At 57.6% G+C, this 27,387-nt stretch overlaps 1 protein-coding gene across 2 annotated transcripts; it reads left to right on the top strand.

Annotated features, from left to right (window-relative positions):
- Positions 1-8,662: 8,662 nt before the first annotated feature.
- Positions 8,663-18,298, top strand: C6H15orf39 (chromosome 6 C15orf39 homolog). Of its 2 annotated transcripts, none has more exons than XM_046009891.1 (3): positions 8,663-8,827; positions 12,121-14,864; positions 16,863-18,298. In XM_046009891.1, exons 2-3 carry the CDS (start codon positions 12,170-12,172, stop codon positions 17,228-17,230), a joined length of 3,063 nt encoding a protein of 1,020 aa, XP_045865847.1. In that variant the 5' UTR covers positions 8,663-8,827; positions 12,121-12,169; the 3' UTR covers positions 17,231-18,298. The 2 variants fall into 2 exon arrangements, with proteins under 2 accessions (XP_045865847.1, XP_045865848.1); XM_046009892.1 differs by having other exon boundaries at positions 12,121-14,916; positions 16,863-16,998.
- The last annotated feature ends 9,089 nt before the right edge of the window (positions 18,299-27,387 follow it).

The following is a 27,387-nucleotide window of genomic DNA, read 5'->3' as shown; positions in this document are numbered from 1 at the left end:
CGAGGGAGATGAGATGCGGCTTCTCTTGCCTCTCAGCCCCTGCACATAGCCCCTGCCACCTGCCTTGTGCTCCCTCAACGCTATTGCTCACCCCACACCCTGCCTCTTGTAATCCTTTCTGGCCCCTGGGGACTGTTAACTTTTATTGTCCCTGTGATGGGGAAACTGAGCTCAATCAGGGGATATCTCCGCCTGCGCCTGACCCTGGAGCCACTCCAGCGGTCCTGTGACCCCACACACTCTGACAGCACCTCAGGACTTACCACTTCCTTTTGTCTCTTGCCAGAGACTTTCTCTGACCCCATCAGCCATAGGCCCACTCTCACCCCCTAGCTCCCTGATAGACCCCAGCTGGTTGTACCTCCTTCCCTAGGGGAACTTGGAGACTTGGCTGTCGCCCTTCCCTTCCCCACTGCCCATCCATGTCCCTGATACCTTAGCCAGCCAGGGGTCCCTTCATAAGCAGAGCTGGAGAGGAGGTGGGTATGGGTGCGGATACGTGACCCCAGGGATTGCTGGGAGAAGCCCTGTCCCGCCCGGGGTTCCGCTGCCTCCCAGCTGCCCGATTCCAGTCTGTGAGGGGTTCTCCAGTCGGGTCCACTGCCCTATGCAGGGGAAACCCATACCAGTGAGTGCCAGAGGGCATCTGTAGGTGCCGGGAGACCCACCGGGGCCTTTCAGTCTGCCCCTAGGCCTGTCCTTGCCCTAGCTCTGGGCCGCTGAGGTCCGAGACCTCCTGAAACCCCTTCCCAGAGGAGCTGTTCAAAGGCAGACAGGCCTGATGAAGTGCTAATTACAGAGCTAATTGGAGCCCGGGTGAGCTACAGATGGCCTGGCTGACAGGAGGCGGAGCCTGCGCCAGGGGAGGGGGCTGCCCACGAGGGCAAGGAGAGAGGCCCAGGTCCAGGAGCGGGCTATGTTTGTTCAGGAATTGTTGACTCACTAGTGCTGACCAGCTGCTTTGAAATGCAGCCCGGTCCCCTCCATCCCTTGGCCCTGGCTTTCCCTTCACAGAAGGATTCGTGTTCTGAGGCCCTATTTGTTGGAAGGGTTCTTCATGGAGCACTTTGCAGGGGCAGAGGGCCCTGCTCTGGGGGCGTCCTTAAGGAGAAGGGAGGCCCACCACCCTGCCCTGGGGCCTCCAGGACTGCAGCAGCCCAGCCAGATACCGGGCTGGGTGTCATTGGAGGCTGCTTGTGAGAACAGCAGGGACATCACTGAGCTGGGTCATCCTGGAGGGGTCTGGGTCTCACCCCATGTCAGCCCTGACTCTTTCTGGACTTTGGTCCAGGCTCTGTCCCAAGAGCAGGCCCATACAGCCTCCTGAGGGGGCTGGAGAGCCTGGGGAGATGGACTTGTGCTCCATGACCACAGAAACCTCCCAGATCAGGGATGAGACTGACCGCCAGAGAGAGGGCAGGGGAGTCAGTGGGGTCATTTTGCTGCAACCAGAAAGGCAAACAAGTAGCACCCGCCTCTCTCCCGCAGATTCCCTGCTTCAGCCCTCCTCCCCACTGCCCTGCACAGCACAGTCGATCTCAGCACCCTGGAGCTAGGGGGCACTCTGCTCACTTAGGGCCAGACCCTAGCCTCAGCAGGGCTGCTTAAGGCTATCACTCGCATGGGCCTATGACTCTCAGCAGACCCCAGCTCTAGCCCCGGCTCCCCATGGCTCCTGACCACAGGCTGTATTCCCTCTGGCTCCCGGACTTTGTTAAGGCTGTTTTTCCCACCAAGCATCCCCTCTCTGCTCCTCGCTGACTAGTTAGGTCCTCCCCACTCTGCCAGCTCTGGCTCCCTCTGGATCCCAACCTGCTCCATGACCTCCAGCTTGACCCACACCCCGGCCGTTGCTCTTCTTGCTCCCCCACACCCCTCACCTGGCCCAGGACCCACACTCATGTAATTGGGAGAGAGACCTGGGAGGATAATGGTCCCCAAACTAAAAGAGATGATGGGAGCACCTGGGTGGCTCAGTGGGTTAAGCCTCTGCCTTCAGCTCAGGTCGTGATCTCAGGGTCCTGGGATCAGGCCCCACATTGGGTTCTCTGCTCAGCAGGGAGCCTGCTTCCCCCAATCTCTCTCTGCCTGCTGCTCTGCCTACTTGTGATTTCTGTCTGTCAAATAAATAAATAAAATCTTAAAAATAAATAAATAAAAATAAAAGAGATGATGGATATGAAAGATAGTGATACTGGCTTACTAACATGGTAACATCTGCTCCAAGTTTCTAAGTCCCTATTTCTGGGCCACACGCCTGGTACTTTCTGTACATTGCCTCTTACGGCAACCCTCCAGGAGCTTTTCTTATCTTCACTTTCCAGGGAAGAAACAGAGGCTCAGAGAGGCCAAACCACTTATCCGAAGTCACACAGCAACTCAGTTGACAGTCTGGCAACTCCCAAGTCATCCCCCTCACAAGGAGAGGGGAGCTGTCATTATTTTTTTGCCAACCTGTTTCTTTGCCCCTTCCCTCTCCCTCCCTTCCTCCCTGCCTATTATCCTCTACCTGGTGAGTTTGCATCACTACTAGGGCCCCCTGGGTCCAATTAGGGGCATCCCCAAGGGAGCTGACTGAGGCAATCCCTGCCCTAAGGGGGCCTCCCTGAGTCAAAGTTTTAATTAGCCATCACTGCTCTTCCTGAAACTCTGACCTGCCCATGGCTACACCAGCCCAGCCTGGCTTTGCCGCAGAAGGCAGGCCTGGCATCCAAGACAGTGGCAAAGCAAAGCTACCCCAGCACGGTGAGGGGGCGTGCCTGGGCCCCTGTCCCACCGCAGCTCCCCAGGCATACCTCCACATCACCTCATTCAATCCATTACATGGATTAATAAATGGATTAAATAAATTAATGCGCTAATATTCATAAAGTACTTAAATCAGTACCTGCTCCCTAGCAAAGGGCTATAGGACTATTAAGTTGAAACGCAAGGCACCAGGGACTGCTTGGGGGGATCGAGGAGCAGGGTGGGGTGCAAGGCTATTCTTGGACATGAAGATGGAATGTTCCCGGGTCACCTGGCAATGGTGGCCAGTGCGAGGGCTGTAATGCTTGCCCCCTTGTAATGTGGGAAGCTTGGGGCTTGGAGGATGGGCATGGACAGGTGTGGAGAGGAGGCTCTGGGCCAGGCGCTGCTCTGATCATCTTATATACTGCACACTGCCCTATAAGACAGGGGCTAGCCTCCCATTCTACAGATGAGGCAACTGAGCCTCAGATGAGCAATTAACATGTCCAAGGCCACATAACCACGAGAGGTAGAGCAGGATTTTGACTCAGTGTAGACCCAGGGATTCCGGCCTGCACACGGGGAAATCTGACCTCTCATGCCCTGCCCCCCATCAGGCCACAGGGTGGTGGTCAGTAAGGTCAACAGGCCACACCCTCAGTCCCTAAAGAGGGAAGCCTGTGCCACTCAGCTACCCCTCAGCTTCCCCCGACCTCCCAGAAACCTGAGAGCTCTGAGTATGGGTGTTGGTGTGGAGGGCCGTGAGGGGCCATGGAGGGCAGCTGGAGGCCCCTCTCCTGGGGCTGGGTTGTGAGGCTGAGCTGCGGTAATGACTAGGAGTTCTGAGTTTGAAGGCACCACGCCCCACCTCTCCCGGGAACATGAGGCTGTGGACCGTGACCCTGGCCTCAGCCGGCCAGTCCTCACGTCTCCCCTTCAGCAGCAGCAGCCACCAGTGCCAGCCCCAGCCAGAGCCAGCCCTCCCGACGCGGTTGCCTGGTAACCAGCCCTAAGTGACGGAAACCCCAGCAGGCCACTAACGAGGGGGCAGCGCCAACCACCTGGCCCAGACCCCACTGCCCCAGCGGCCTGAGGAAGGTTTCGATGGACAGTCCGCCTGGCCTGCCTGCGGTAGGAGGGGATGAGCTCTGGCACTAGGGGAGGGGGCCTGGGCAGGGCCAGGAGGAGCTGGGTTGGCAGCCCCCCCAAGACCTCTGAACTGGGGAGCTTCAGGAAGGGAACTCCCGATGGAGGCCGAAGCAAGGCAGGCACTGGGCAGGAGTCAGGGCTGTGGGCACCGCCTGCCCAGGCCCAAACCACCATCCTGGAAACAGCTGTGCTGCTCTGCCCAGGGCACAGAGGTGGGGGGAGGGGATCCCCTGAGAGAGGCCCTGGCTGGGGAAAGGGAAGGAGGTGATTAGGAAAGCTGGCAGAAGTCCATGCTCGGGCTAGGGGGAGCAGTCTCCTGCAACACTGAGGGGGAAATGCATCAGCCTCTCCTCTCCTCACTGAGCTCCCCCTCCTCTTCTCCTCGCACCCCCAACCCCAGGCTAGGGGCCTCCAAGGAGGGACTGCAGGCAGCTGGAAGCCCAGGTGGAGCTCAGCCAGGTGTTTTTCCATCCTGGGTCTGGAGATGGAGAAGCAGCGTCAAAACAAGAAGGAAGCTGGTGTGCAGACCAGACAGGTCTTTGGGAGACCGGGGTTCAAGGCGTGCCTGCTCCAGCCCCTGGGCACGCGGCTACCCCTCTTGGGTCCTCTGTGTTTCCATGTTGGAATGGGCGCGGGCAGGGCAGAGGATTGGTGTCATGGGTCCTGAGAGGCTGGGGTGGGGCTGTGCAGGGGCTTTAGGGGAACTTTTGGCTGTAGAGGCTCTCCTCAGGCTCTCATCTCTGGGCCCAGGCAGATTTTTCTGCCCTTCGGATCTGCAGAGTCCTCCTTTTTGCCATTATCCTTCACTCACTCACTGTGACCCAACTCCACCCTGTGCTGGGTCTTGAGGTGTCTGCGTTCAGGCGAGCCCAGGCCCTGCCCTGGAAGGCATCAGTCCCCAGGCTTGTGACCCGGCCACATTAGCACAGGGAGCTGCGGCCAGGCTGATGGGCTAACGCAGAGGGGAGTTTGGGAGGCTATAAGCCTCCAGAATAGATGACCAAACCCAGCCTATGGCTCTGGAAGTCTTCTGGAGGAGTGGGTCTGAGCTGTCTTGAAGACGGGTTAGCAAAGAAAGAGCTGGATGAGCGGCAGAGGCCAGTGCTCTTGGCTGAGGAGAGCATAATCCGGAGCACAGAGGTAATGCCCAAGTGAGGACCTCAGGCTGGCTGTGGGGGGTGAGTGGAAGGCGGTGGGAGAGAGCCAGTCAGGAGGCAGGCAGAAACCTGACTGGGAAATTGGATCCTGAGGGTACTGGAGAGCCTTGGGAGGCCACCCCCACAAGCTGAGGGTGGGGGTTGAGGGTGAGTTACAGGGTGAGATGTGGGCATTAGAACGACCTCCCTGGAGGTAGGAAGGTAATGTTTCCCACTGTTTCCAGCACCAAGCCAGACAGAGCCCGTGGCTGGGCTCCGGCATAGCCAGAATGGGGGACCCTACCTGACTCAAGGCTCAGCACCCTAGTCCTCAGGCCTCTCTTGGGCAGCCCACCCCTACACAAGCACTCATCACCCGGAAATGCCAGGGTCCGTTTCACATCTGTTTCTTTAACTGCACTGGAAACAGAACTAGAAGCAAGGATGGGAAGGATGGTTAATCCACCCCGGCTATTAATTAATCAGAGGGCTCCTCACTCCCCTGCACTAAGGTCCCCAAATTATTGTGTCTGGGCTTTTTCTCTCTGGCCAGTAGGCTGGCAGGCACCGTCCTCCAAAGGAACCCAGTGAAAGCCCATCTCCCTTTCCTGGACTTGGGGAGCACCCTCTGAGAGACTCTGATTTCCTCTGGAGATAGCTCTCCAAATGGTTCGGGGTCACACAATTCTTTGTGGGGAGTCTTAGCTCCTCCGTTTCTTGGCTCTGTGGGCGACCCACTCCCCCCACTTCCTCTAGAGCTACCACCGCTTAAGGTCTTACTACAAAGCAAGCTGTGAACTCATTGGATCTGCGTGAGACATGAGATATGTTCTCATTCTGCCCGTTGGACTAATGAGCAAACTGAGAGGTTAAGGGGCTGCCTTAAGGTCACACAGCTCAATAGGTCAAACCTCAGTTGGCCTGTTTGTCAAACCCTGGCCTCATATGATTGTGTAAGAATTAAGTGAGAATTAAGAATTAAGTGACTAGCCCAGGGCCGCGCTCCAAGTAGGAGCTACTTGCTTAGCCCACCCACCCACACAGCTGTTCCTCTACTGAGTGGGAGCAGGGAAGGGAGGAGGAAGCAGAAAGGGCAGAGAGTTGCAACAGCAGTCGGAGGGCCTCCCTGGAGGACACAATATATATCGTTGTGTCGGGAAGGATCAGAGAGAACACTGCTGTGTGTCTCAAGGAAAGGGGCCGTGCTTCCCTGTTTGGCTGCTTATGCTGTGGCTGCCAGTGCCGCGTCTCCCTCCTCTGGGGTGAGAAGCTCCTGGGAGGAAGGAAAGAGATTCGTAAATATCAAGTGTGGCCTCATTAGAGAGAACGACATTATTAATAACTGTAGGTCCAGCTGAGGTTCGGGGGGCTGACCTTTTACCTCAGCTTCCCAGAGAGTCGGGGTGGGGGGGCAGTTGGTAATCAGTGTCTGGGGTGGGGCGGAGGAGGGCAGGCTTGGTGTGTCAGGGTCGGTGGGGAGGGGGGAGTGTGAAACCTCCCTTCCAGGTTTTTCTATGTGACTTTTCTTTGTTAACCCCACCCAGGAAGCCCACAGAAGGACAGACTGCTCCCTTCTCTGCTTTTGTTAACACTGTCCCTTCCAACCACGATACCATTTCTCCGCTCCAAGATCACAGCCTACTATCACCTTCCTTCATCCGACAGATGCTTGAGAGAGCCACTTTTCTTCACAGGCTCTGCACATACATGACCCTCGGGGTAGAGAAGAAAAGGAGAAGGTTAGAGCCTTCAGGAGTTCCCAGCTGACACCCTACAGAGCTTTTTTATCATTTGCAAGTAATTTCCCACCCAGTTTTGTGCAACACTCACCTCACGGTTCCCATTCTGCAGATGAGGAAACTGAGGCTCAGAAAGTTAGAAAGTGGCTCCCAAGTTCCCCTTTCTTTTATAGTGCAAGTTATTTAGGTGCTGCCAAAAAGGAATGGGCAGGATGCTGATTAAGGGGGCTACTGTCTTTGTGAAGTGTCCCTAAATTAAGGCAAGACTCAGAATGGGGCCACAGAATCTTAACTGGCCCCAGGGTCTCCCCCGGGCTTAAGCGGGCCTGGATGGGTCCCGCTCAGGCTCAGCAAGACTGGAGAGAACACCAGATGACCTGAGAACACAACCTGAGAGTCCTAGGCCCTAAGAACAGAGAATACGGCCCTCCTCCCACCACCCCTCACTCCTGCCCCGCAGCAGCAGCAGCAGCAGCAGCAGCAGCAGCAGCAGCAGCGCAAAGGTGGGCAAAGGTGGGAGACCACGGTGTTGTGCTAAAGAACGGAGATGGGGAGGGCAGAGTGGTGAGGACCAAGAGTAGGGACAAAGAGCCTGTGATCTGAGCCTTGGGCATGACCCCCAGTTGTCGCGCACAGGTGTACTTTCCTGATGTGAAGATGCAGGAGCCAGGAAATCTTGAGTTTTTATCCCAACGTGCTGTGTAACCCTGGGAAAGCCCCAATCCTCTGAGTCTCTCCTCCTCAGATCACTCCAGACTCTGAGGACCCAGCAGCTCTCAACTGATACTCTTGCCCCTCCCCCCCAGGTGACCTCCACTTCCTCTTCCTTTTCTTACCTGCAGGGTCCAGCCCCTCCTCCTCAGCCCGCTGCTGCCTGACTCTCTGAACCTATGGCCTCCGGCCTCCTCTGCCCTCTGACTCAGGCAGCCCTGACCTTTGGGATCAGACTGGGTGGTTTTGCCCCATGAACTTGTTCTGACCCTTGGCATGTCCACCTGTCTCCCCCCTCCTCCACTGCACACACCTGTCCCTAGTCCTTGAGCAGTTCAGGAACTGCTAGGGACCAGGTTTCTTTAGAGAAGGTAGCAGCACCAAGAGCCTTCACATCCAGAATTAGATGGCCCAAGGAATCTGGGCAGATGGAGACAGCCTGTCCACCCCTCCAGCCCCTCTCTCTGCAACATACCATTCCTGGTTGGGAACACTCCACCCCATCCCACCTCCCAAGCTTCACATGTTCAGGCCTGTCTTAGTGAGGGAGGTTTGCCAAAAAGGTTGAGGTACCCACTGATGCCACTTACCAACCACAGGCACCCTCATTCCTGGCCCACTACAGTGATGGAGAAATCACCCCTTCCTCAGACACAGGTGGTACCCTAACAGGGACAGAGATACATTTGTCTGGAATTTGCCCTCAGGGGCCGCACTGAGACTCCGGGACAGACTCAGGAGCCCTTCCCCAGCTCCCTAATGCAACTACTACCGGCCAAGGGAGCCAGAACACCTACTGTGTGCCAGATATCTTAATACAACCTCTTCCAAGCCTTTACACCAACACCACTACGATATAATCACACTTTTACTAAAATAAGGAAACTGAAGCCCAACAAGATCAAAAGGCATGCACGAGGCCACGTAGCTAGAAAGTGGCAACGAATGAATGATCTAACGGAGTGAATGAAGGCGTGTGCTGGGCGCGCTGAGCCGCGGCTCAGGGATGCGGTGGGTACAGACGGTGCGCAGCACGCGCGGCCGTGTTCTTGTAGAGCTGGCCGCCGCAGGCCCTCCGCACCCCCGGGGCCCGGGGGATCTCGGGCTCCCAGAGGCGCGGCCCAGCTCAGCCTCCACCGCGCGGGCCGCCCCGCCCCCGCTCCGCCCCCAGCCCGCCCCGCCCGGGACCGCAGACGGCGCCCAGCGGCGGCGCGAACGGCCGCGAGGAGGCTGGCTCCGGGCTCGGTGCTCACCGCGACTTCCCGCTCAGGGCCCGGCCCGACAAGGACCCGCCGCCTCCGCAGGGCGGGTGATGCGTCCGCGGCCCCCGGCAGCAGCATCGAGAAGCCTGGCGCCCTGCAGGTAGGAGCTCGCCCGCTCGGGCGCGGAAAGTTGGGCCGAGTTTGCGGGCGGCGCGTGGAGAAGGGGCGGGTGGCGCTGCCCCAGGGCGCCCCTACCGGCCGGCCGGGGCATGGAGCGCGCCGGGCCTGGGCCGAGGTGCTACGTCTCCAGGCTTCTGCGAGCCCCGGACGGGCGGGCTGCGGGACGGGGGGCGCGCGGCTGCTCCGACTTTCCCCGGACTTCGAGGGCCCCGGGGCCTGGGAGCGCCCCGCAGCGCTAGCGAGGCTCTGGCGCCGGATCCGGCAAGGGACTGGCGAGAAGGAGATCGGGCCGAGCCCTCGGGCCTCTCGCGGGGCCCGGCTCACGTGGACTGCCGGGGCGGAGATGAGGGGGCGGCGGGGGGCTGGGCCTGGGGGGGCGGCGGCGGGCGCTGAGGCGCCGCGGGGCCCTGGACGCGCCCTACTGGGACGGGACGGCCCTGCGGTTTCCTTGCTACGGCTTGACTCACTCTCTGGCCGCAGCCCAGGCTGGCGGGATCGCCCCGAGGCGGTGGCTGCCCGGACACTGCGGCCAGGCCGCCCCCTGCTCCTGTCTTCCCTCCAGTCTTTGGGTGTCGGCCCTCGGGGCTGGGTGCGCGGGCCTTGCTGTGTGCACACGTGTGCTGGGCCCGAGCGAAGGGAGAACGCAGTTCTGGAGGGCCGTGTGTGCGAATGTGGGCCGTGCACGTACTTGCAGGCACGGGTTTGCATGCGTGGCTACGGCCTATGGATCAGCCTGCTGGGGTGCACGTGCGCCGCAGCGCCAACGGACAGAGCATGGGGACACCCGGAAGCCCGTGGGGTCAGGCGCGGCGGCAGCCCCAAAGCCAGGTTGGCTGAGGGCCCCAGGCACCACCGATATGGGCGGGGCAGGTAGGAGAAAGGTGGTGGAGGCCTATTCTGCGACCCTTCCCCCTCCAATGGAGCCTAGGCTGCGCCAGGTTCTGTAGGGCCCAGAGCCTCAACTGGGGGAGGTATGAGGACCCCGGGAGGGGCCCTGATTCAGCGCTCTAGGGGCCGGCCCCAGCCTGGCAGGATGGCTCTCTTCTTCCTGGTCTTTCCCAACTCCCAACGTCCACTGGAGAGTCGCTAGGAGATGGAAAAGCTGTTTGCTTCCCCTGATGCTTAGGGCAGGGAGGGCACAGTGGTGGTGGGCTCTTTTCCCAGACCCTGCTCTGAGACCTGGCGGAGGTTGGTCCTTCCAGCCCTCAGCCAGCAAACAGATTGGTGGCCCAAAGGGCAATGTGACCCTGCTCCCTGGGGTCCCCCCTTCCCCAAGCAATCAAGCAATTGCTTGCCTCTTCCGTGTGTGTGTGTGTGTGTGTGTGTGTGTGTGTGTGTGTGTGAAGGAGGCACCTACATTTTGGCCACTGGCTTGAGTGGGGAGGGGCCTCCCTCAAGGGTGTGTACACTGGGCTTTTTCTACTGACAGGAGGTAGTAGGGTCAGCCCCACACCCTTCCTAGTCCTCTGCTGACTCCCTAGAGCCCTGTCTCTCCCTCAAAGACTCCTGAGGGTCCCACGTGGCTTCACCTCTATTGACTGGGTCCCAGGGTGGAGGGGGAGGCTGTCTCAGGAAGTCTCCAGGGCGAAGGGCTCACAATGGGCAGAGCCCCCGGGAAAAAGACTCCTGGGGCTGGGGTGGGTGTGGAGCAGGCTCCAAGGGGCATGTGGGGGAGGTGAGACCAGAGCCAGCACTTAATTAATCCAGAGCTCCCGGTGGTGGGGAGGGATGCTTACCTAGCACCCCGAAAACCATACAACTCCTTCTTGCAAGGTTGCTGTGCCCCAGGATGGGGCTTTGCATCTGGGATGCAAATCTCTGTCATAGAGCATTCTATCAATACCATTACCCTGATGTCCCTTCTGGTCTCTCCTAGGGAGCATCCCCTTCTCTAGGCTGGCCTAAGGTGCTGGATTCTGGCCAGGAGAGCCAACTTTTTCAGAGTCCCACCTGCCTTCCATGGTGTGGTTAGGCAGGGATGGGAGTGGGCATTGGCCCTCCTACTACCCTTGGCTTTTCTTGTCCCCAAGATGTGTTGGTCTCCTTATGAGCCTGTGGTTGTCATTGGCCACTGGCCAGAAGGGAGGAGAGGGCTGGAAGAAGGGGCTGGTCATGGCCTGCACCTAACCCATGGCCTAATCATAGCAAGAGGGAGCTGATTCATCCTTTCTAAGCCACCTGAGGGTTTCGGGAACAGGATGCTAGGGGAAGTAGAGGCAGGATGATGTGGCCTGAGAAGGCTGGCCTCAGGTGACCCTTCATGGGTCATTGGGTACCTGCTGCCTTGAGAAAGCCCCGGCTTGACTCCTCTGGGCCTGGCTTCCAATCCTTGCTTTCCCTTGCTTCAGGGCCTTAGTCTTGCTCTGGCATTCATTGTTTCTGTCAGGCAGTGGGGGTAGTAGCCCTAGCACTCTGTGGTCCTTAGGGACTCCCTCCCTGGACATTTGCATCTTCCCACCTCCCTACCTTCTTGTCCCTGGGGCCGGGCTGCTACCCTTGCATGCCTTGGAATAGCCAAGGGCCCCGGAGGGGCAGGGATGGAACACAGGTTCTCCTCCTGGACACTTTTGGACCTTCCTGCTGGTACCACAGCACCATCTACTGGACTGCCTCGGCTCTCCTGCAGGGGGCCAGGCCCCTGTGAAGCCATGCTGCGCACTGCTTCTCTTGGGGAATAGCCTTACCCCGTGGAACCGAGCCCGGTATCTGTGTTGCTCTGGGCCTAGGGACCTGGGTTCCAGGCTTGGCTCTGACATTTTTGGTAAGATTGGCCAGTCAGACAGACCTAAATAGTGTCTTGGGAAACCTGAATGCATAGACAATGCCCAGTTCCACATCTTGGCTGTAGTGGGCATCTTGAGGTCCCTATGGCATTGGGAATAAGAGCTGTAGGGGGAGGTAGGAAGCCTTCCTCTTGTCCCATCTCCTTTATCAGTGACTGGGATGAGTAGGTCTCCTCATCGGTGTATGGGGAACTGGGTTAGCCAAGCGAGTGGATCCTCAGACTGCCTACAAAGTCAGAAACTGCAGGAAAAGGGTCTGGGGAGTCACATGGGGAGAAGCTGAACAGAAGGCTCCTGGAGTGGGGCTGGGAGGGGAGTGAGTTGGAAACCTCTGTGTTGTCTGACTCATGCATTCATTCATTCATAGGCTTTATCGAGCATCTGCTAAGTGCCAGGTTCTGAGGTGCAGCGATGAGCCAGTGAGAGCAACAGCCCTCACTTGCTTGCCTGTAGCCTGTTCTGACAGCCCTTACCTTTCTCTCTCTCCCAGGTCAGCAGCCGAGTAGCTGGGGCCCTGAGGGCTTGAAGCCTTCACAGTGATGGCGGAGAAGCGGCCCCTGGGGACCCTGGGGCCTGTGATATATGGCAAGCTGCCCCGCCTAGAGGCAGACTCCGGACCTGGGCACAGCCTGTCCTCTTCTGCTGGTAACCAGGACCCCTGCAGCTACAAGGGTGCCTACTTCTCCTGCGCTATGGGGAGTGCTCCCAAGGCAGGGTCTGAGCGGTTGGCATCTTGGAACCCATATCCACCCTTGTACCCCACCAGCATGGCAGGACCCCCTCTTCGGACAGACAGCCTGTTGACCAGTTGCCTGCTCTACCGCCCAGCAGCGGAAAACTCTGAGAAGGTGCAGGACCCTGGCCCTGTTGAGCTCCTGCCCTTCGGTCCTCAAGCTCATTCCTACCCAGGCCCACCGTTGGCAGCACCCAAACCTGTCTACCGCAGCCCTCTGTGTTACGGGCTTTCAGCTTGCCTGGGGGATGGGGCGGCGAAGAGGCCACTCGATGTTGACTGGACGATGATGACCGGACCCCTCTTACCCCCGGCTGACCCATCTTGTTCTCTGACCCCAACTCCTGGCAAGGGCCAGTCTCTAGATGGCACCTTCTTGCGTGGTGTGCCAGCTGGGGGATCTGGCAAGAACTCAGTGAGCTTCTCCCCGTGCCAGACATTTTTGGAGAAGTATCAGACCATCCACAGCACAGGCTTCCTCGCCTCCAAATACGCAGGTCCTTACCCTGGGGACCCCAAGCAGGCATTGTCTGACGGACCTCCCAGTCCATGGACCCAGCTGGCCCAACCTCTGGGCCCAGCCTGCCAGGATACAGTGCCTACCCACTACCCGCTCCCTCACCCTCCACAGGCCCTGCCTTGCCCACCAGCCTGTCGCCACCCGGAGAAGCAGGGGAGCTATAGCTCAGTGCTTCCCCTACAGCCTCTGGGAGCCCACAAGGGGGCTGGGTACCCAGCTGGTGGGCTGAGCAGCCCCTACCTGAGGCAGCAGGCTGCCCAGGCACCCTATATGGCCCCAGTGGGCCTGGACACATTTTCCTACCCCTCTGCCCCACTCCCCGCACCCTCACCAGGCCTCAAGCTGGACCCACCTCTTGCTCCCCGGTGCCCAATGGACTTTGCCCCTCAGACACTGGGCTTTCCTTATGCCCGGGATGACCTCTCTCTCTATGGAGCATCCCCGGGGCTTGGAGGGACGCCGCCTTCCCAAAACAGTGTACAGGCTGTGCCTTCCAGTGTGCAGCCCAGTGCCTTCCAGCGAGCATGCCAGTCCCTGCCTGCCAGCCAGCCCTGCTCAGAACCCGTGAGGCCTGTGGAGAAGCCAGTCCAGGAAGCAGAGGAGAAGGTGTGGCTGCCCAGCTGCAGGAAAGAGCAGCTCCAGCCCCAGCTCAATGAGCACCCTGGGGCACCCATTGTCATTGGGGATAGCCCGGTTCCACACACCCCTCCGGCGCTCCCACCGTGCGCCCAGGAGCGCCAGTCTCTGCTGCAGAACAAGGGTGCGCTGCCGCCCGGCTCTCCACCGATGCCGATCATTGACAATGTCTTCAGCTTGGCCCCCTACCGTGACTATCTGGATGTGCAGGCTCCTGAGGACTCGACTGAGTCTGACCTGGCCCCAGCCCCCAGTGAGAGCCCTGCCAAAGACTGTGGGGGGACCCTGCCTGCCCAGGAGGCCCCTTCAAAGGCTCCCTGCTCACTTAGAGAGGAGGTGGCCCTGGACTTAAGTGTGAAGAAGCCCTCGGCAGAGGCTCCTGTCCAGGTTCCTAGTCCCGAGGTGCGTGCCAGGCCTACGGCAGCCCTGGATATGGCAGGTGTGGGGAACACAGTCTCGGATCTGCCAGAGCTGGAAAAGATAGTCACGGAAGCGCCAGGGCTGCCCGGGGTGCCGGCAGCCACCGAGGCCACCACCCCAAGGACCAACTTCCACAGCTCGGTGGCCTTCATGTTCCGAAAATTCAAGATCCTCCGGCCAGCACCCTTGCCGGCAGCTGTGGCCCCATCGGCGCCCACCCCAGCCCCTGTGCCGGCCCAAGCTGTACCCACCCCCACGACCGTGCCCCTTGGTCTCCAGATTATCACACAGCCCTTGCCGGTGGCCTGCTTCAACGTGGCGCTGCCCAGTCCTCCCGCCGTGACCGCGGCCCCCACTCCTGTGCCGGCCCCCTCGCCCACCCAGGCCCCAGCCCCCGCCCCGGCTCCAGCGTCTCCCCCAGCCCCGGCGGACTCTCCAGAGCAACACTTCACGGGCCTGCACGCATCCTTGTGCGACGCCATCTCGGGCTCAGTGGCACACTCTCCGCCCGAGAAGCTGCGGGAGTGGCTGGAGACGGCGGGGCCCTGGGGCCGGGCGGCGTGGCAGGACTGCCAGGCTGTGCAGGGGCTGCTGGGCAAGCTGCTGTCGCAGCTGCAGAGCTTCGTGTGCACGCAGCAGTGCCCCTTCCCCCACGTGGTGCGCGCCGGCGCCATCTTCGTGCCCATCCACCTGGTGAAGGAGCGCCTCTTCCCCCGGCTGCCGCCCGCCTCCGTGGACCACGTGCTGCAGGAGCACCGCGTGGAGCTGCGACCCACCACGCTGTCCGAGGAGCGCGCGCTGCGTGAGCGGGCCCTGCACGGCTGCACCTCGCGCATGCTCAAGCTGCTGGCGCTGCGCCAGCTGCCCGACATCTATCCCGACCTGCTGGGCCTGCAGTGGCGGGACTGTGTCCGCCGCCAGCTGGGTGAGCATGGGGCGGCCCCAGTAGCCACCGGAGCTGTGTGAACGAGTGACAGGTGTGTGGGCTGTGTGAGTGGTCACAGCCGGGCCAAGGGACTGCCTGGGACCCAGGGCAGGGGAGCCCAAGAACTGGTGCTGGGGAGGGGCCTGGCCATCCCTGGGGAGGCCCTGTGGACTCCCACCCCCCCATCCCTCCTCACCCTGGCACCACCAGGGCCTTCATGGCCTCTTCCCTAAGTCTCTGAGCAGGCCTGCTGCTCTGTCCCTGTGGAAACTTCTCTTAACTTACCCCGATGCTGCCGCTTCCCAGCTTCCCTCCTCTGCTGGGCCTTCTCCCACCTCAGTGTAGACTTCTCCTTTGGGTTCTAGGGCTCTGATGAGGCCCTGTCCTCTAGCTAAGGTCTCTTCCTCCTGTGTCTTTGTCCCACCCAGCTTCCCTTCTTCTGAGCTTGAGCCCTGAATTACTAAATGCATGCTGGCCTTTTGCACTCAGTATCTCTCTGACCCTTAACTCCTCCCAGACCCACACTCCTAAGCTTTCCCCTAAGCCCTTTGCCTCCCACCCCACCTTCTCCCCCTCAGTAAATGGTACCTGATTCCCGACAGCAGGCAGGGGTCCCCTTCTCCCTCCAAACATGGTTGCCTTTTGACTGTGCCGTGTTTCAGTTGTCCCAGTATTTATAGTCACGGAAGCGCCCCCATAAGTCGGAGCGATGTTTCTGGTTTGCTTTTCCCCTACTAAATGACGTCTCATGCATACTGTTCTCCAGCTTGCTCTTTTTCTGTCCTGGAGCATCATGAGCTCAGGCCTCTTGGCCCTGCTCTGGGCAGCTGCTGCGTGCTGTGTACACTCACTCCTGCTGGGACTTGGGTGATGGTGCAGGTGTGCCCATTGTGGCCTCTTGTACATCAGGACAACTGGCACATGAAGGCCTGAGGCCTGTGACCTGCTCTGTAGCCTTCCCTCGCTGCTTTGCCATCCTGCCACCAAGCCTCTGTCTGTGCTGTGTCTTCAGAGGAATGGTTTCTTGTCCCCTCACCACCTGGCAGCCTTGCCCTGGGCCCTTACCTGGTCCTGGCTCCATGTCAGGGTGGGGAAGGTGCCCGAGACAGTGAGGCATACATGTGGAACTTGGGGTCTAGGTGACAAGCATTGCTGACTCCTGAGCACTTAAGTTGGAGCACTTGCCCAAATGGGTGCAAAGAGAACGTACGCGGGAGTGTTGTTGAATGGGGGGTGGGGTGGGGTGGAGTGGAGTGAAGGGTCTCATGCGTGGCTCAGAGGCTCCAGCCCAGTCTTCTCCCTGGAGAGTTGTGCTGTCAAGCCCAGGGAGGACAGGGCCGTATTTTCCGGGCTACCTGCTGGGCACTCCACAGTCCCCTCCTGCCCTGCCCAAGCTTGGAAGAGTTGGGGGCCTAGTGCAGAACTGACTGGGACCCAGGTTCTTCCTGCTGCTGGCTGGATTTCGCACCCCAGTCACTCCTTCCCTGAGCTGTGAGTCCTCCCCTGATCCTGGGGGGGAGTTCCACCCTTCTGTGGGTGTCCTTCGTGTTCTCCCTGACAGCCTCACTTGCCACGAGGTGTGCTCTTGGTCTGAAGCCCCCTCCTGCCCCGTCTGCTGCTTCCTCCACTCCTGGGCCCTGGGGGTGGCCTGGTAGAAGGATGCCACTCTTAGGTGTAACAGGGCCCTCTCTCTCCATGCCCCAATTTCCCTGCCTGTACAGGCCAGCGGTTCCTGTCTTGTTGGCCCTTTTCCTTTGGTTCTTGGACCAGATGCTTTGCCTGAGCGGTACGGTCATCTGATAGAGCCCTGGCTTCACTTGGGGAGAAGCACACCTTTCGGCTTCTGGCACACGTGGGGAAGTCATGATGGCCGTGACCCTGCTGGAGCCCTCCAGGCCTGAGGCAGAGTGGAACCACTGGTCTAGGTGGCTTTGGAGGCCAGGAGGTGGGACCTGAGGGTGTTGGGGTCTGCGGCCTGACTGTGTGTTCATTTTCCAGGTAACTTTGACACTGAGGCTGGATCTGTGCCCTCCTCAGAACCCACCATGGCCAGAGATGAGCCGGAGAGCCTAGCCCTGGCCTGGAAGTCACCTGTCCCCAAGGCCAGGAAGCCAGGGAGGAAGCCACCAACCCCTGGCCGGGAGAAAACAGAGGCAACCGCTGGGGAAGTGTCCCCTGGTACCTCCCCTACCCCTGCTGCCAGCCCCAGACCCCCTGGCCCCACACTAAGGGCCCGCTTCCGCAGCCTGCTGGAAACTGCTTGGCTCAGTGGCCTAGCACTGCCCACTTGGGGCCACAAGGCCTCAGGGCCAGACCGGTCTGTGCCCCACCCACAGGTGCTGGGTGGCCAAAGCCATCACCTGTAGCCTTGGTGGCTGTTTGGACAGCTGCTGTGTGGGGGTCACTGTCTGAACCTCAACCTTTTTGTAAGGCCAGCTGCCCAGGGCCAGGAGTGGATATGCCGTTGGAGCTTCTCCTGCTCTGCTGCCCCCCACCCCCACCCCGCAGTGGGCTGAGAGCCCCTGAACTTTTTACTTGAGGGCCTTTATTATTAGAAAGGACTATTTCCTGTTTCTTCCTTAGAGAAAATGTGTGGGCTTTGGAGCTCAACAGACTTGGGCTTGAATCCTAGCTCCTGTGTCCTCCCTTGAGCCCTCAGTTCCCAGTTCGTAAGATAGGACAACGCAGCCTACCTCACAGGGTTGTTGTGGGGGTGATGCCTGACACACACCCATTAAGGTTTGCTCTCTGCTCCTCCCCAGAACAGGGGCCTAGATCCCAGCCAGGGCCTGGAGTAGGAGGCTAAGGCAAGTAGAACCTTCTAGAAAGTCTTTCTGTGTCATAGGACTTGGTTATTTAGGGTGGTACAGTGTACAGTGTGTATGACTTACACTTTCTAGAGTCATTTCCCAGGAAAGCCTGGGGCTATGCCCTAACATCTGGGGTTGGGCCCTGACCTCCCCCAGCCTGGAAGCTCTCTGGGGAGCCTGCCCCTTCCCTCCTTCACTACAGGGGGTGCCCAGATACAGCCTGGGGCTGGCATCCTTGTTCTGGGCCTGCTGCTTTCACCTCTGGGAGGCCCCAGGCCTGTCCTGAATTGACACCAGTGACTTCCCTGAGCTGCCTTGTCCCCCCGGTGCATCTTCCTGAGAAAGTGGTATGTTTGCTAGAAGCCAAGCAGCTGCAGGGACTCAGGGACTAGACAAGACAGACTGAATGACAGCTGGATCCTGGGAGGTCTCCGAAGATATGGACTGGGGACCCTGGCATTTCCCAAGCCAGAGCCCCATCAGTCATGCCTGCTATGAGTGACCTCCTTGCAGAGTACTAAACTGAGCCAGAGGCTGGCAAGCTGGGCCCTTAGCCTGGCTAAGGTTTGTAAGAAGGCTGTGGGCCCAGGAGGCAGGCCATTAAACATTAAAGCATTTGGGTTGTTTTTGGACCTGAGGCCTGGCTGTGTGTTTGGGCTGGGGGATGGCGGGTCTCAAGTTTAATAGGCCATCACCTAGTCCTTGGCAGTTCTCCCTGCTCCCAGCCCAGAAGGTGCTGAGGCTCCCTGGCACCATTGTGCTGGTTAGCTGTGGCCACGTGGGTCCTGGTCACATTCCCGCTGGGCAGCCTCTCCCCTGCTCAGGGAAAGCCCCTCTTCCCGAGACCCTTGGGGGTCCTGGTGGTCTTTGGGTCTGTGGCGCACTGTCCCAGTGAGAAGTGCTGGTCACCGCTCCTTAGCATGTGCCCCTCTCCAGCACCAAGGACATGCTCACTAAGGCGTCCCTAGAACAGTACTGTCACCCCGCCCCCATGCTGGTGACTCCATCCTGCGGAAGGACAGCTCTGCACACCTTAGCTGGTGTGGGGAGATGCTGGGTACACCCTCCTGTCTCTGCTGGGCTCTCCCTGCAGAGGTTTGTTCTCGGGGCTTGCTGGGGTGACTTCCTGGTTTCCCAACCCATCTATCTAGACCGAGGGCCAGCCCACTAGGACGGGTTAGGCCTGCGGGGTCAACCCAAGTCTTTGTGAGCCTTCCTGGAGCCCAGCTACAGCATCCCTCCTGCACCTGCTGACAGCCGGAGCCTGGCATTGCACGAGGCCATTGACTTCCTGGCGACTGCCAGGATGCCGAGCGGCTGCCGCCATTGCCCTGCTGCCTGTCCGGGCCCGAGGAGTAACCTGGCGTGTGAAGGGCACAGGCCAGGAGAGGCAACTCCCAACATGTGGTCACTACAGTGACAGAACCCGGGGAAGCGGCCTGGGGACAAGGAAGTGTCCCTGGATCCCAGAAGAGATGCTGCCTCAAGTGGGCCTCAGAGGCAGGGAGGAAGAAGGTAAAAATGAGGGAGAAGTGCACCAGGAGTACGGGAACAGCATGTGTGGAGGCCTGGGGGAATATCTGGAAAGGGGAAATCAGCCTGCTCAGTCCCACAGCCTGGAGGCTAGGGGCTGTAGGGTGCCTGTTTACCAGAGAGCTGAAGTGCGACCTGTCTGCTTCACTTGAGGCTCCCTGAGTGGGGAGCATAGATGGGGTGACAACACGGGTCAAGTCACTGAACCCCCAGGCCCTCTGCCACCCCATCGGCTTCATCCACCTCATTGTCAAAACCTGGATTTGGCTCTGTTTCTTCTTTTTTTTTCTCTTCCTTTTTCCTTTTCTTCCTTCCCTCCCTGCCGTCTCCCTACACTTACTTGCCCACCTACCATGCCCCTGCGCTCCGGCAGGCACACTTCTCACTGGCAGCCCCGGGCAGGCTCCAAGGCCTCGGCATAGGCAGAGCCACTCAGCACCCAGGGGCACCTGCCCGTCTGCTGTGGCACTACAGGGCCTCCGTGGTACAGAGGCTGGGTTTCAGCGTCCTGGCCCTGGACCTTGCTGGGGGAGGGGCTGCTTCCAGGAGATAGCTCTGGCCTGGGAGCCTTGGTCAGGTGGGGCAGGGATAGCACTGCCCAGGACTGCACCTGAGGAAGGCTGTGCTCCCGCCCCTCACGGGGGTTTTCGCAAGGCCTGTTCCGTGCCTCAATCAGGGTGTTGACGGCTGATGGCGGAGGGTGTCAGTGGCCCCCACCTCTCAGCGAAGCTAGAGCGGGCCCACTCTACCTTGGCTGATCATGGCTCTTCAGGCCCCGCAGTTGTCCAAGGCTTCCGAGCTGGGTTAACTTCTCACACAGAATCATCTGGAAAATGTTTGTCCAGGCCCCGTCAAGAACCCCTCAGCAGAGCCCAGAAAGCTGGGTTTGAACCCAGCCCCCACGGTGATCCTGGGTCAGGTGTTCAGGGATCATTTTGAGTAATGCTGACAACTCTCTTCAGGTGACAGATAAGGAAACAGGTCCCCTCCCTTGCTGCTGGTCACATCAAGTCAGGAGCTGTGTCAAGACGCCGCAGATCCAGTTCTGGGTATTTGGGCCGGCCGGGAGGCCAAGAACGCTTTGCACCTGCCGCTGCTTCGCCCCAGTGGCTGAGCTCAGACCTGCTCGCTGGGCTTCTCTCCACCTCCTCTCCGCCTCAGGTGGCCTCACTAGACAACATATAGGTCTCTGGCCTGAGCTGAGAAAGGGAGGTTAGTGCTCGGGTGGGCCTGAGGCCTGAATGAGGCCCTGCCTCCCAGCGGCCCTACTTGGCACTTTGACCCAGTAGGAGGCGGAGGAGCCCAGCCTACTAAATTCCCCGCCAGGATTTAAGCCTCAGGCCTGCAAGGTAAGTAACATGGTGCAGCTTTGTCTCAAGCCTGGAGCCCGTGTGGAGCCTGTGTTGGGTCGCTGGGGAGGGGAAGGAAGGAAGAGTGCAAGGCTCTGCTTGACTAGGGGATTGTGAAGACCCCCTTGGGGGTTACCTCCAGGTGCTTCCAGCCCTGCCTAGTTCTCACTAAGGGGGTTGGGGTGAACGGGCTGGGTCTCCCGAAATCCCCATAGGGGAAATGGAGCAGGGCCCAACCCGCCTGCCTGAATGTGCCTCTTCTGACCCCACAGTCCTGCCAGAGGTGGGAGTAGTGGCCACCCCTCACCCCTGCCTGCTGCTCCTTCCACCCCAGCCCCAGCTGAGGAAGGCCACAGGGACACCCCAGGCAGGGGGCACTGAGCCCTGCTGCTGGCTCTCGTCCTGTGTGCTCTCTAGCCCCCTTTCCTGGGTACCTCTGCCAGCCCAGCCAGGTGCAGCCCTTCCAGGCCCCAGGGGAGGGGAAGGTGTTGCAGACGCCCTCCTATCTCGTCTCTAGCTGGACAGGCTCTCTCGCCTCTTCCTCAGTCTTGGAGGGGCCCAGCTCTCAGGCTTCTGTGTCTTCTCGGGGGCAGTGACAGCCTGGGCTCCCGGGAAGAGGGAAGAGAGTGCTGAGCCCCTGAGTCCCTTGAAAGACCCGCAAGAGGCCCCTCCTATGATTACTGGACCAGAGCAGAGGGTCCCTTGCTTCTTTCTTCACTAGCCACCAGATGAAATCATTTACAGACCTCTCCTCAGATGTGGGTGATGGGGACAGAGCAGGCTCCCCTCCTACCCGTATGTAGTTCAGAGCCTGGGACTCCAAGCTTGGCAGCAGCTTCTCCTCAAACCATATAAACCTCCCAGACCCGGGCACCCTGTCAGAAGAACGGGAACTTTGGTCTGGGGCCCCTCAGCACAGACGCCTGAGGCTTCCGTCAGCCTCTGCCCTTCATCCTGAAGCATCCTTACTCCTGGGTTCCCATCCACCTTGAGTGGGCAGGAGAAAGCCCTGACTCGAAGAGGCCTGGGTCCCCCAACAGACCTGGGCCCTGCCTGCCTTTCTGTGAGGCTTGGCACCTTGCTGGTATAGAAGAGCCGGGGTCACCTTGTCCAGCCTTCACTGCCACCCCTTAGCTTGCCACCTTCTGACGGTAAGGACACATCAGGCCTCCCAGCCCTGTCCGCTACCACCTTACCACCCTGGCATCACCAAGTCAGCAATGGCAAGGGTCCCCAGCCAATAAAGGACTGGTCCTCACCAGATCTGCCTGGTGCTGCCCTAATTCTGCCTTGCAGCTCAGCGGGCATCCCAGGCCCCCAGCTTCTGGTAACCCAGTCCTTTCTGGTTGTTGCCAGCTGGACCTGTTCCATCTGGAGTTAGCCTAGACCTTTTTGGTCTTGTTGGCGCCTCTGATCCCAAGTGCCTGGTCTACCAGGACAGGTGAGGAGGCCTCTCCCACTTCCACCGATCCCATGCCCTGTACACCAGGCTTGCTTTCTATGTACTGCCGTTCCCTTGGGGCCTCCAGACCCCTGCCATGTGGGCCCTAAACCTTCAGCTGGGCCCACCCCTGCAGAGGAAGTGCTGAGGCTTCTGCAACACTTCCTCTCATGCTGGGCTCCCTCCCAAGGACCCTTCTAGAGCCAGGTGCCATGGGCCTGGCACAGCCCAGGCCCCCTTCTTCCTCACCCATCAGGGACTCTGTGTCCATCAAGGCCCCTGACTGCTGAGGGACCCACACGAAAGCTTCAGACCAGCCCAGATCCACAGCCCCCGTGAGTCTCTGGACAGAAGTTTAATGACCCTGGGTCATTCCTGTCAAGCAGAGAAGCTGCTTGGCACCAGGCGCTGGCTCCCTGGGCTGAGCTGGGCAGTGGGAGTGTCTCTGAGGCCACCTGGGCAGAGGGGCCCAGCCCTAAGCAACGAGTTCCTGCCATGTCCCTGTCTGATATCCCTCCTCAAGATCCCAGCTCTCTTACTTCGGCTGCCGGGTCCCCATCCCAGCTCACCCATGGATCGTGAGGAGACCACCCCACAAAGCCACAGCCAGCTGGGAGGAATGCCCAGTGTCTCTGCATCCCCTTTTTATGGTGCCCACTTGGGCAGAAGGCAGTTTGGGTTCTGTGGGGAGACTATATGTCCTCATTTGCCAACCCCTGGGTGGATGGGCTCCCACCTCCGAAAGCTGTCCCAGAGGATGGGACTGTTCCTGTCACCAGAGGCAGACCTGAGTCATCCAGGCCCAGCCCTACCCTCAAGCAGAGCCCTTCCATTCTTGCTTTCCCCGCTGGTCAGCAGACTCAAAATCCCAGTGAGGTCTGGATGGCCTGTGTCCCATCCCACTGTGTCCCTTGCCCCTGAGAGGGGTCTGGGTCCAGTCGTGGCCTTTCCGGCCTTTGAGCTGGAGGCCACATCTGGCAGGTTCCAGGACAGCCCACGGGCTTGTCTACCAGGGCCCCCACACTCATCTCCACGTCTATTGATGCGCGTCACCTGTGCACCACTCCCGATGGAGCCGGACTCTGTCAGCATCCACCAGCTCAGCTGGGAAGTTGGCCAAGAAGGGAGAAGCCTGGTTTGGGGGCAAGTGGAAGAGGGACTGAACCAGAGTGTTTGGGAGCTCCTCTCCGCTGACCTTCCTTTCTCCTTGGCCTCAAAGAAGACGGTTTTCTCCATGTCCCCAGCACATACAATACCGCCCTGGTCTTCCCATCTCTAGAATGCATTATCCACTTCCCTGCGTGACTGACAGCTTTGCTTTGCCCTGGGATCCTTGTGAAATGTGGTTATCCTTGCTTTCCTCATCAAAGAGGGTCAGCTGAGGTGGAGAGGTGGAATGGCTCCCCCATGGCCCCAGCCCGTCTCTGGGTGGTCATGTCAGGGGGTACCAACCTTAGGGGCCTCCCTCAGCAGTCTTCTCTCCTCAGGCATGTGCTGTCTTCACGCTCATCTTCCTAAGAGCCACACTCTGTTTCTAGTAAGTCTTCTTGGTTCCATGGGGTGGATGGGGTTAGGGCCCTGCCCTGTCTGCCTCTCAAGCCCCTTTCAGATGAGGGAGAGACCTGGCCTCCATTGCTGCTGAAGTCCACTAGCTGCCTCCTCTCCACACCTGTTCCCTGCAGCCAGAGGTTGGGCTAGGCGCAGAATTGGGTGGAGGTCCGGGGGAGAGTCTGCCCGAAAGCTCCTACCTGGGCCCTGTGGCAGCCACCAAGAGCCAGCTCATGGGCCTGGCCCCGCTCAGCCCCACCGGTGAGTGGGAGGACGCTCGCTATCTTCTAAAATATGCCCACCACATTTCACACCTCCTGGATTCCCTGGCAGACCTGTTACCCGCCCCTCTGACTGTCCTGAGCCCCAACTCAAATCTTCCCTGCCCACAAGAACCTTTTCCTGAAGGGTCATCCCCCTACCCATACACCCCCTCCCTTCAGAGCTTTGGGTGAGGATTCCGTGAGGGTTGGATGTCGGGGATGGCCTAAGAGCATCCGGAGGAAGGCACAGATACCTGTAATTCCCACAGGGCCAGGCCCTCCTCTGCTTCCACCTCACCTTCCAGGACAACCCAGTGCCCTCCTTCCATTGGTCATGGGCCTGCTGGGAGCTGTGGTTGTCCTTGCTTGATTGGGCTTCCAAGGCAATACTGACCTCACCGTGAGATAGAAGGGAAGACTGGCCTGGTGGAGTTGTCCCGGGTGACCACAGGGTCCTGACCTGCTCAGCACCACAGCAGGGCCTGGGTCTTGGCACAAGGTGGCTGGAGATGGGGGGGGGTGTGCTCTGTTCAACATCCCAAAGCCCTTCCAGTTTTGTGCCCAGCAGGGTATATCCAGAGCACCCCGGGCCCAAGAAGCTGCCCATCACCTTGGTGGTCCTGGAATCAACGCCCTGCTCATGATGAAGGCCAAACCCTCTGAGTCCTGAAAGCGGGTGGAGCCCCTCCACCTTCCACAGCCTTTGAGGTGGGAAGATGTTCCTAGAGGCGTAAGGGATGGGAGCAGATTGGGAGTATGGGCTTCTCAACCCCAAGGCTCGGTAGTCTGTCCTCTCCAGGGGAAACTTTGAGCGCCAGGGCGGGACCTCTGAACCTAGCCCTTCTGCTGTGAGTCTCCTGGCTCCAAAAAAAGAGTGCTTGTTCAAGGTCACCCTGTAGAGAGGGCGGAGTGGGACTTGGGCTCTTCCTTACTCAGAAACAACTTTATGTCCCCTCCCTCTACAGGCAACAGATAACCAGGGCAACCTCTCCACTGGGATTTCACCTTAATTTATATCTGGAAGGGGTGGGAAAGAATAGGGGGCTAGGGGCCTCCCAGCCCTATCTTCCCAGCCACCTCTTGTCCCATTGGAGGACAGATGCCCTCCAGGCTTCAGCATGAGTGGCTCATCACTGGGCCTTGAGTCTTAGAGTGATCCCATGCGCTTCTTTTTTTTTTAATTTTTTAAAAAAATTTTTATTAACATATAATGTATTATTAGCCCCAGGGGTACAGGTCTGTGAATCGTCAGGCTTATACACTTCACAGCACTCACCATAGCACATACCCTCCCCAACATGCATAACCCAACCACTCTCTCCATGCCCCCCCCAAGCAACCCCCAGTTTGTTTTGTGAGATTAAGAGTCTCTTATGGTTTGTCTCCCTCCCAATCCCATCTTGTTTCATATTTTCCTTCCCTACCCCCAACCCCCCCCAACATTGCCTCTCAAATTCCTCATATCAGGGATATCATATGATAATTGTCTTTCTCTGTTTGACTTATTTCGCTCAGCATAATACCTTCTAGTTCCATACATGTCATCGTAAATGGCAAGATTTTGTTTCTTTTGGTGGCTGCATAGTATTCCATTGTGTATATATATATATATATATATATATATATATATATACCACCTCTTCTTTATCCATTCATCTGTTAATGGACATCTAGGTTCTTTCCATAGTTTGGTTATTGCGGACATTTGCTGCTATAAACATTCGGGTACATGTGCCCCCTCAGATCACTACATTTGTATCTTTAGGGTAAATACCCAGTAGTGTGATTGCTGGGTTGTAGTGTAGCTCTATTTTCAACTTTTTCGGGAACCTCCATGCTGTTTTCCAGAGTGGCTGCGCCAGCTTGTAGGTGCACTGTTGGTGTACCACCCACAGTGTAGGAGGGTTCCCCCTTCTCTGCATCCTCGCCAGCATCTTTCGTTTCCTGACTTGTTAATTTTAGCCATTCTGACTGGTGTGAGGTGATATCTCATTGTGGTTTTGATTTGTATTTCCCTGATGCCAAGTGATGTGGAGCACTTTTTCATGTGTCTGTTGGCCATCTGGATGTCTTCTTTGCAGAAATGTCTGTTCATGTCATCTGCCCATTTCTTGATTGGATTATTTATTCTTTGGGTGTTGAGTTTGGTAAGTTCTTTATAGATTTTGGATACTAGCCCTTTATCTAATATGTCGTTTGCAAATATCTTCTCCCATTCTGTCAGTTGTCTTTTGGTTTTGTTGACTATTTCCTTTGCTGTGCAAAAGCTTTTGATCTTGATGAAGTCCCAATAGTTCATTTTGCCCTTGCTTCCCTTGCCTTTGGTGATTTTTCTAGGAAGAAGTTGCTGTGGCTGAGGTCAAAGAGGTTGCTGCCTGTGTTCTCCTCAAGAATTTTAATGGATTCCTTTCTCACATTGAGGTCTTTCATCCATTTTGAGTCTGTTTTCATGTGTGGTGTAAAGGAATGGTCCAGTTTCATTTTTCTGCATGTGGCTGTCCAATTTTCCCAATACTGTTTGTCGAAGAGAGTCTTTTTTCCATTGGACATTCTTTCCTGTTTTGTCAAAGATTAGTTGACCATAGAGTTGAGGGTCTATTTCTGGGCTCTCTATTCTGTCCCACTGATTTCTGTGTCTGTTTTTATGCCAGTACCATACTGTCTTGATGATGAAGTCTGATGAAGTCTGAATTTGTGATGCCACCAACTTTGGCTTTCTTTTTCAACATTTCTCTGGCTATTTGAGGTCTTTTCTGGTTCCATATATATTTTATGATAATTTTTTCCATTTCTTTGAAAAAAATGGGTGGTATTTTGACAGGGATTGCATTAAATGTGTAGATTGCTTTAGGTAGCATAGACATTTTCACAATATTTATTCTTCCAATCCATGAACATGGGACATTTTTCCATTTCTTTGTGTCTTCCTCAATTTCTTTCATGAGTACTTTATAGTTTTCTGAGTACAGATTCTTTGCCTCTTTGGTTAGGTTTATTCCTAAGTATCTTATGGTTTTGGGTGCAATTGTAAATGGGATTGACTCCTTAATTTCTCTTTCTTCTGTCTTGTTGTTGGTATATAGAAATATAACTGATTTCTGTGCATTGATTTTATATCCTGACATTTTACTGAATTCCTCTGTACAAGTTCTAGCAGATTTGGTGGGGAGTCTTTTGGGTTTTCCACATAAAGTATCATGTTGTCTGCAAATAGTAATAGTTTGACTTCTTCTTTGCCGATTTGGATGCCTTTAATTTCTTTTTGCTGTCTGATTGCTGAGGCTAGGACTTCTAGTACTTTGTTGAATAGCAGTGGTGATAATGGACATCCCTGCCGTGTTCCTAACTTAGCGGAAAAGCTCTCAGTTTTTCTCGATTGAGAATGATATTCGCTGTGGGTTTTTCATAGATGGCTTTGATGATATTGAGGTATGTACCGTCTATCCCTACACTTTGAAGAGTTTGATCAAGAAAAGATGCTATACTTTGTCAAATGCTTTTTCAGCATCTATTGAGAGTATCATATGGTTCTTGTTCTTTCTTTTATTAACGTTTTGTATCACATTGATTGATTTGTGG

Source organism: Meles meles, chromosome 6, assembly GCF_922984935.1.
Source record: "Meles meles chromosome 6, mMelMel3.1 paternal haplotype, whole genome shotgun sequence".
Taxonomy (NCBI): domain Eukaryota; kingdom Metazoa; phylum Chordata; class Mammalia; order Carnivora; family Mustelidae; genus Meles; species Meles meles.
This window is presented reverse-complemented; position numbering and strand designations above follow the sequence as displayed.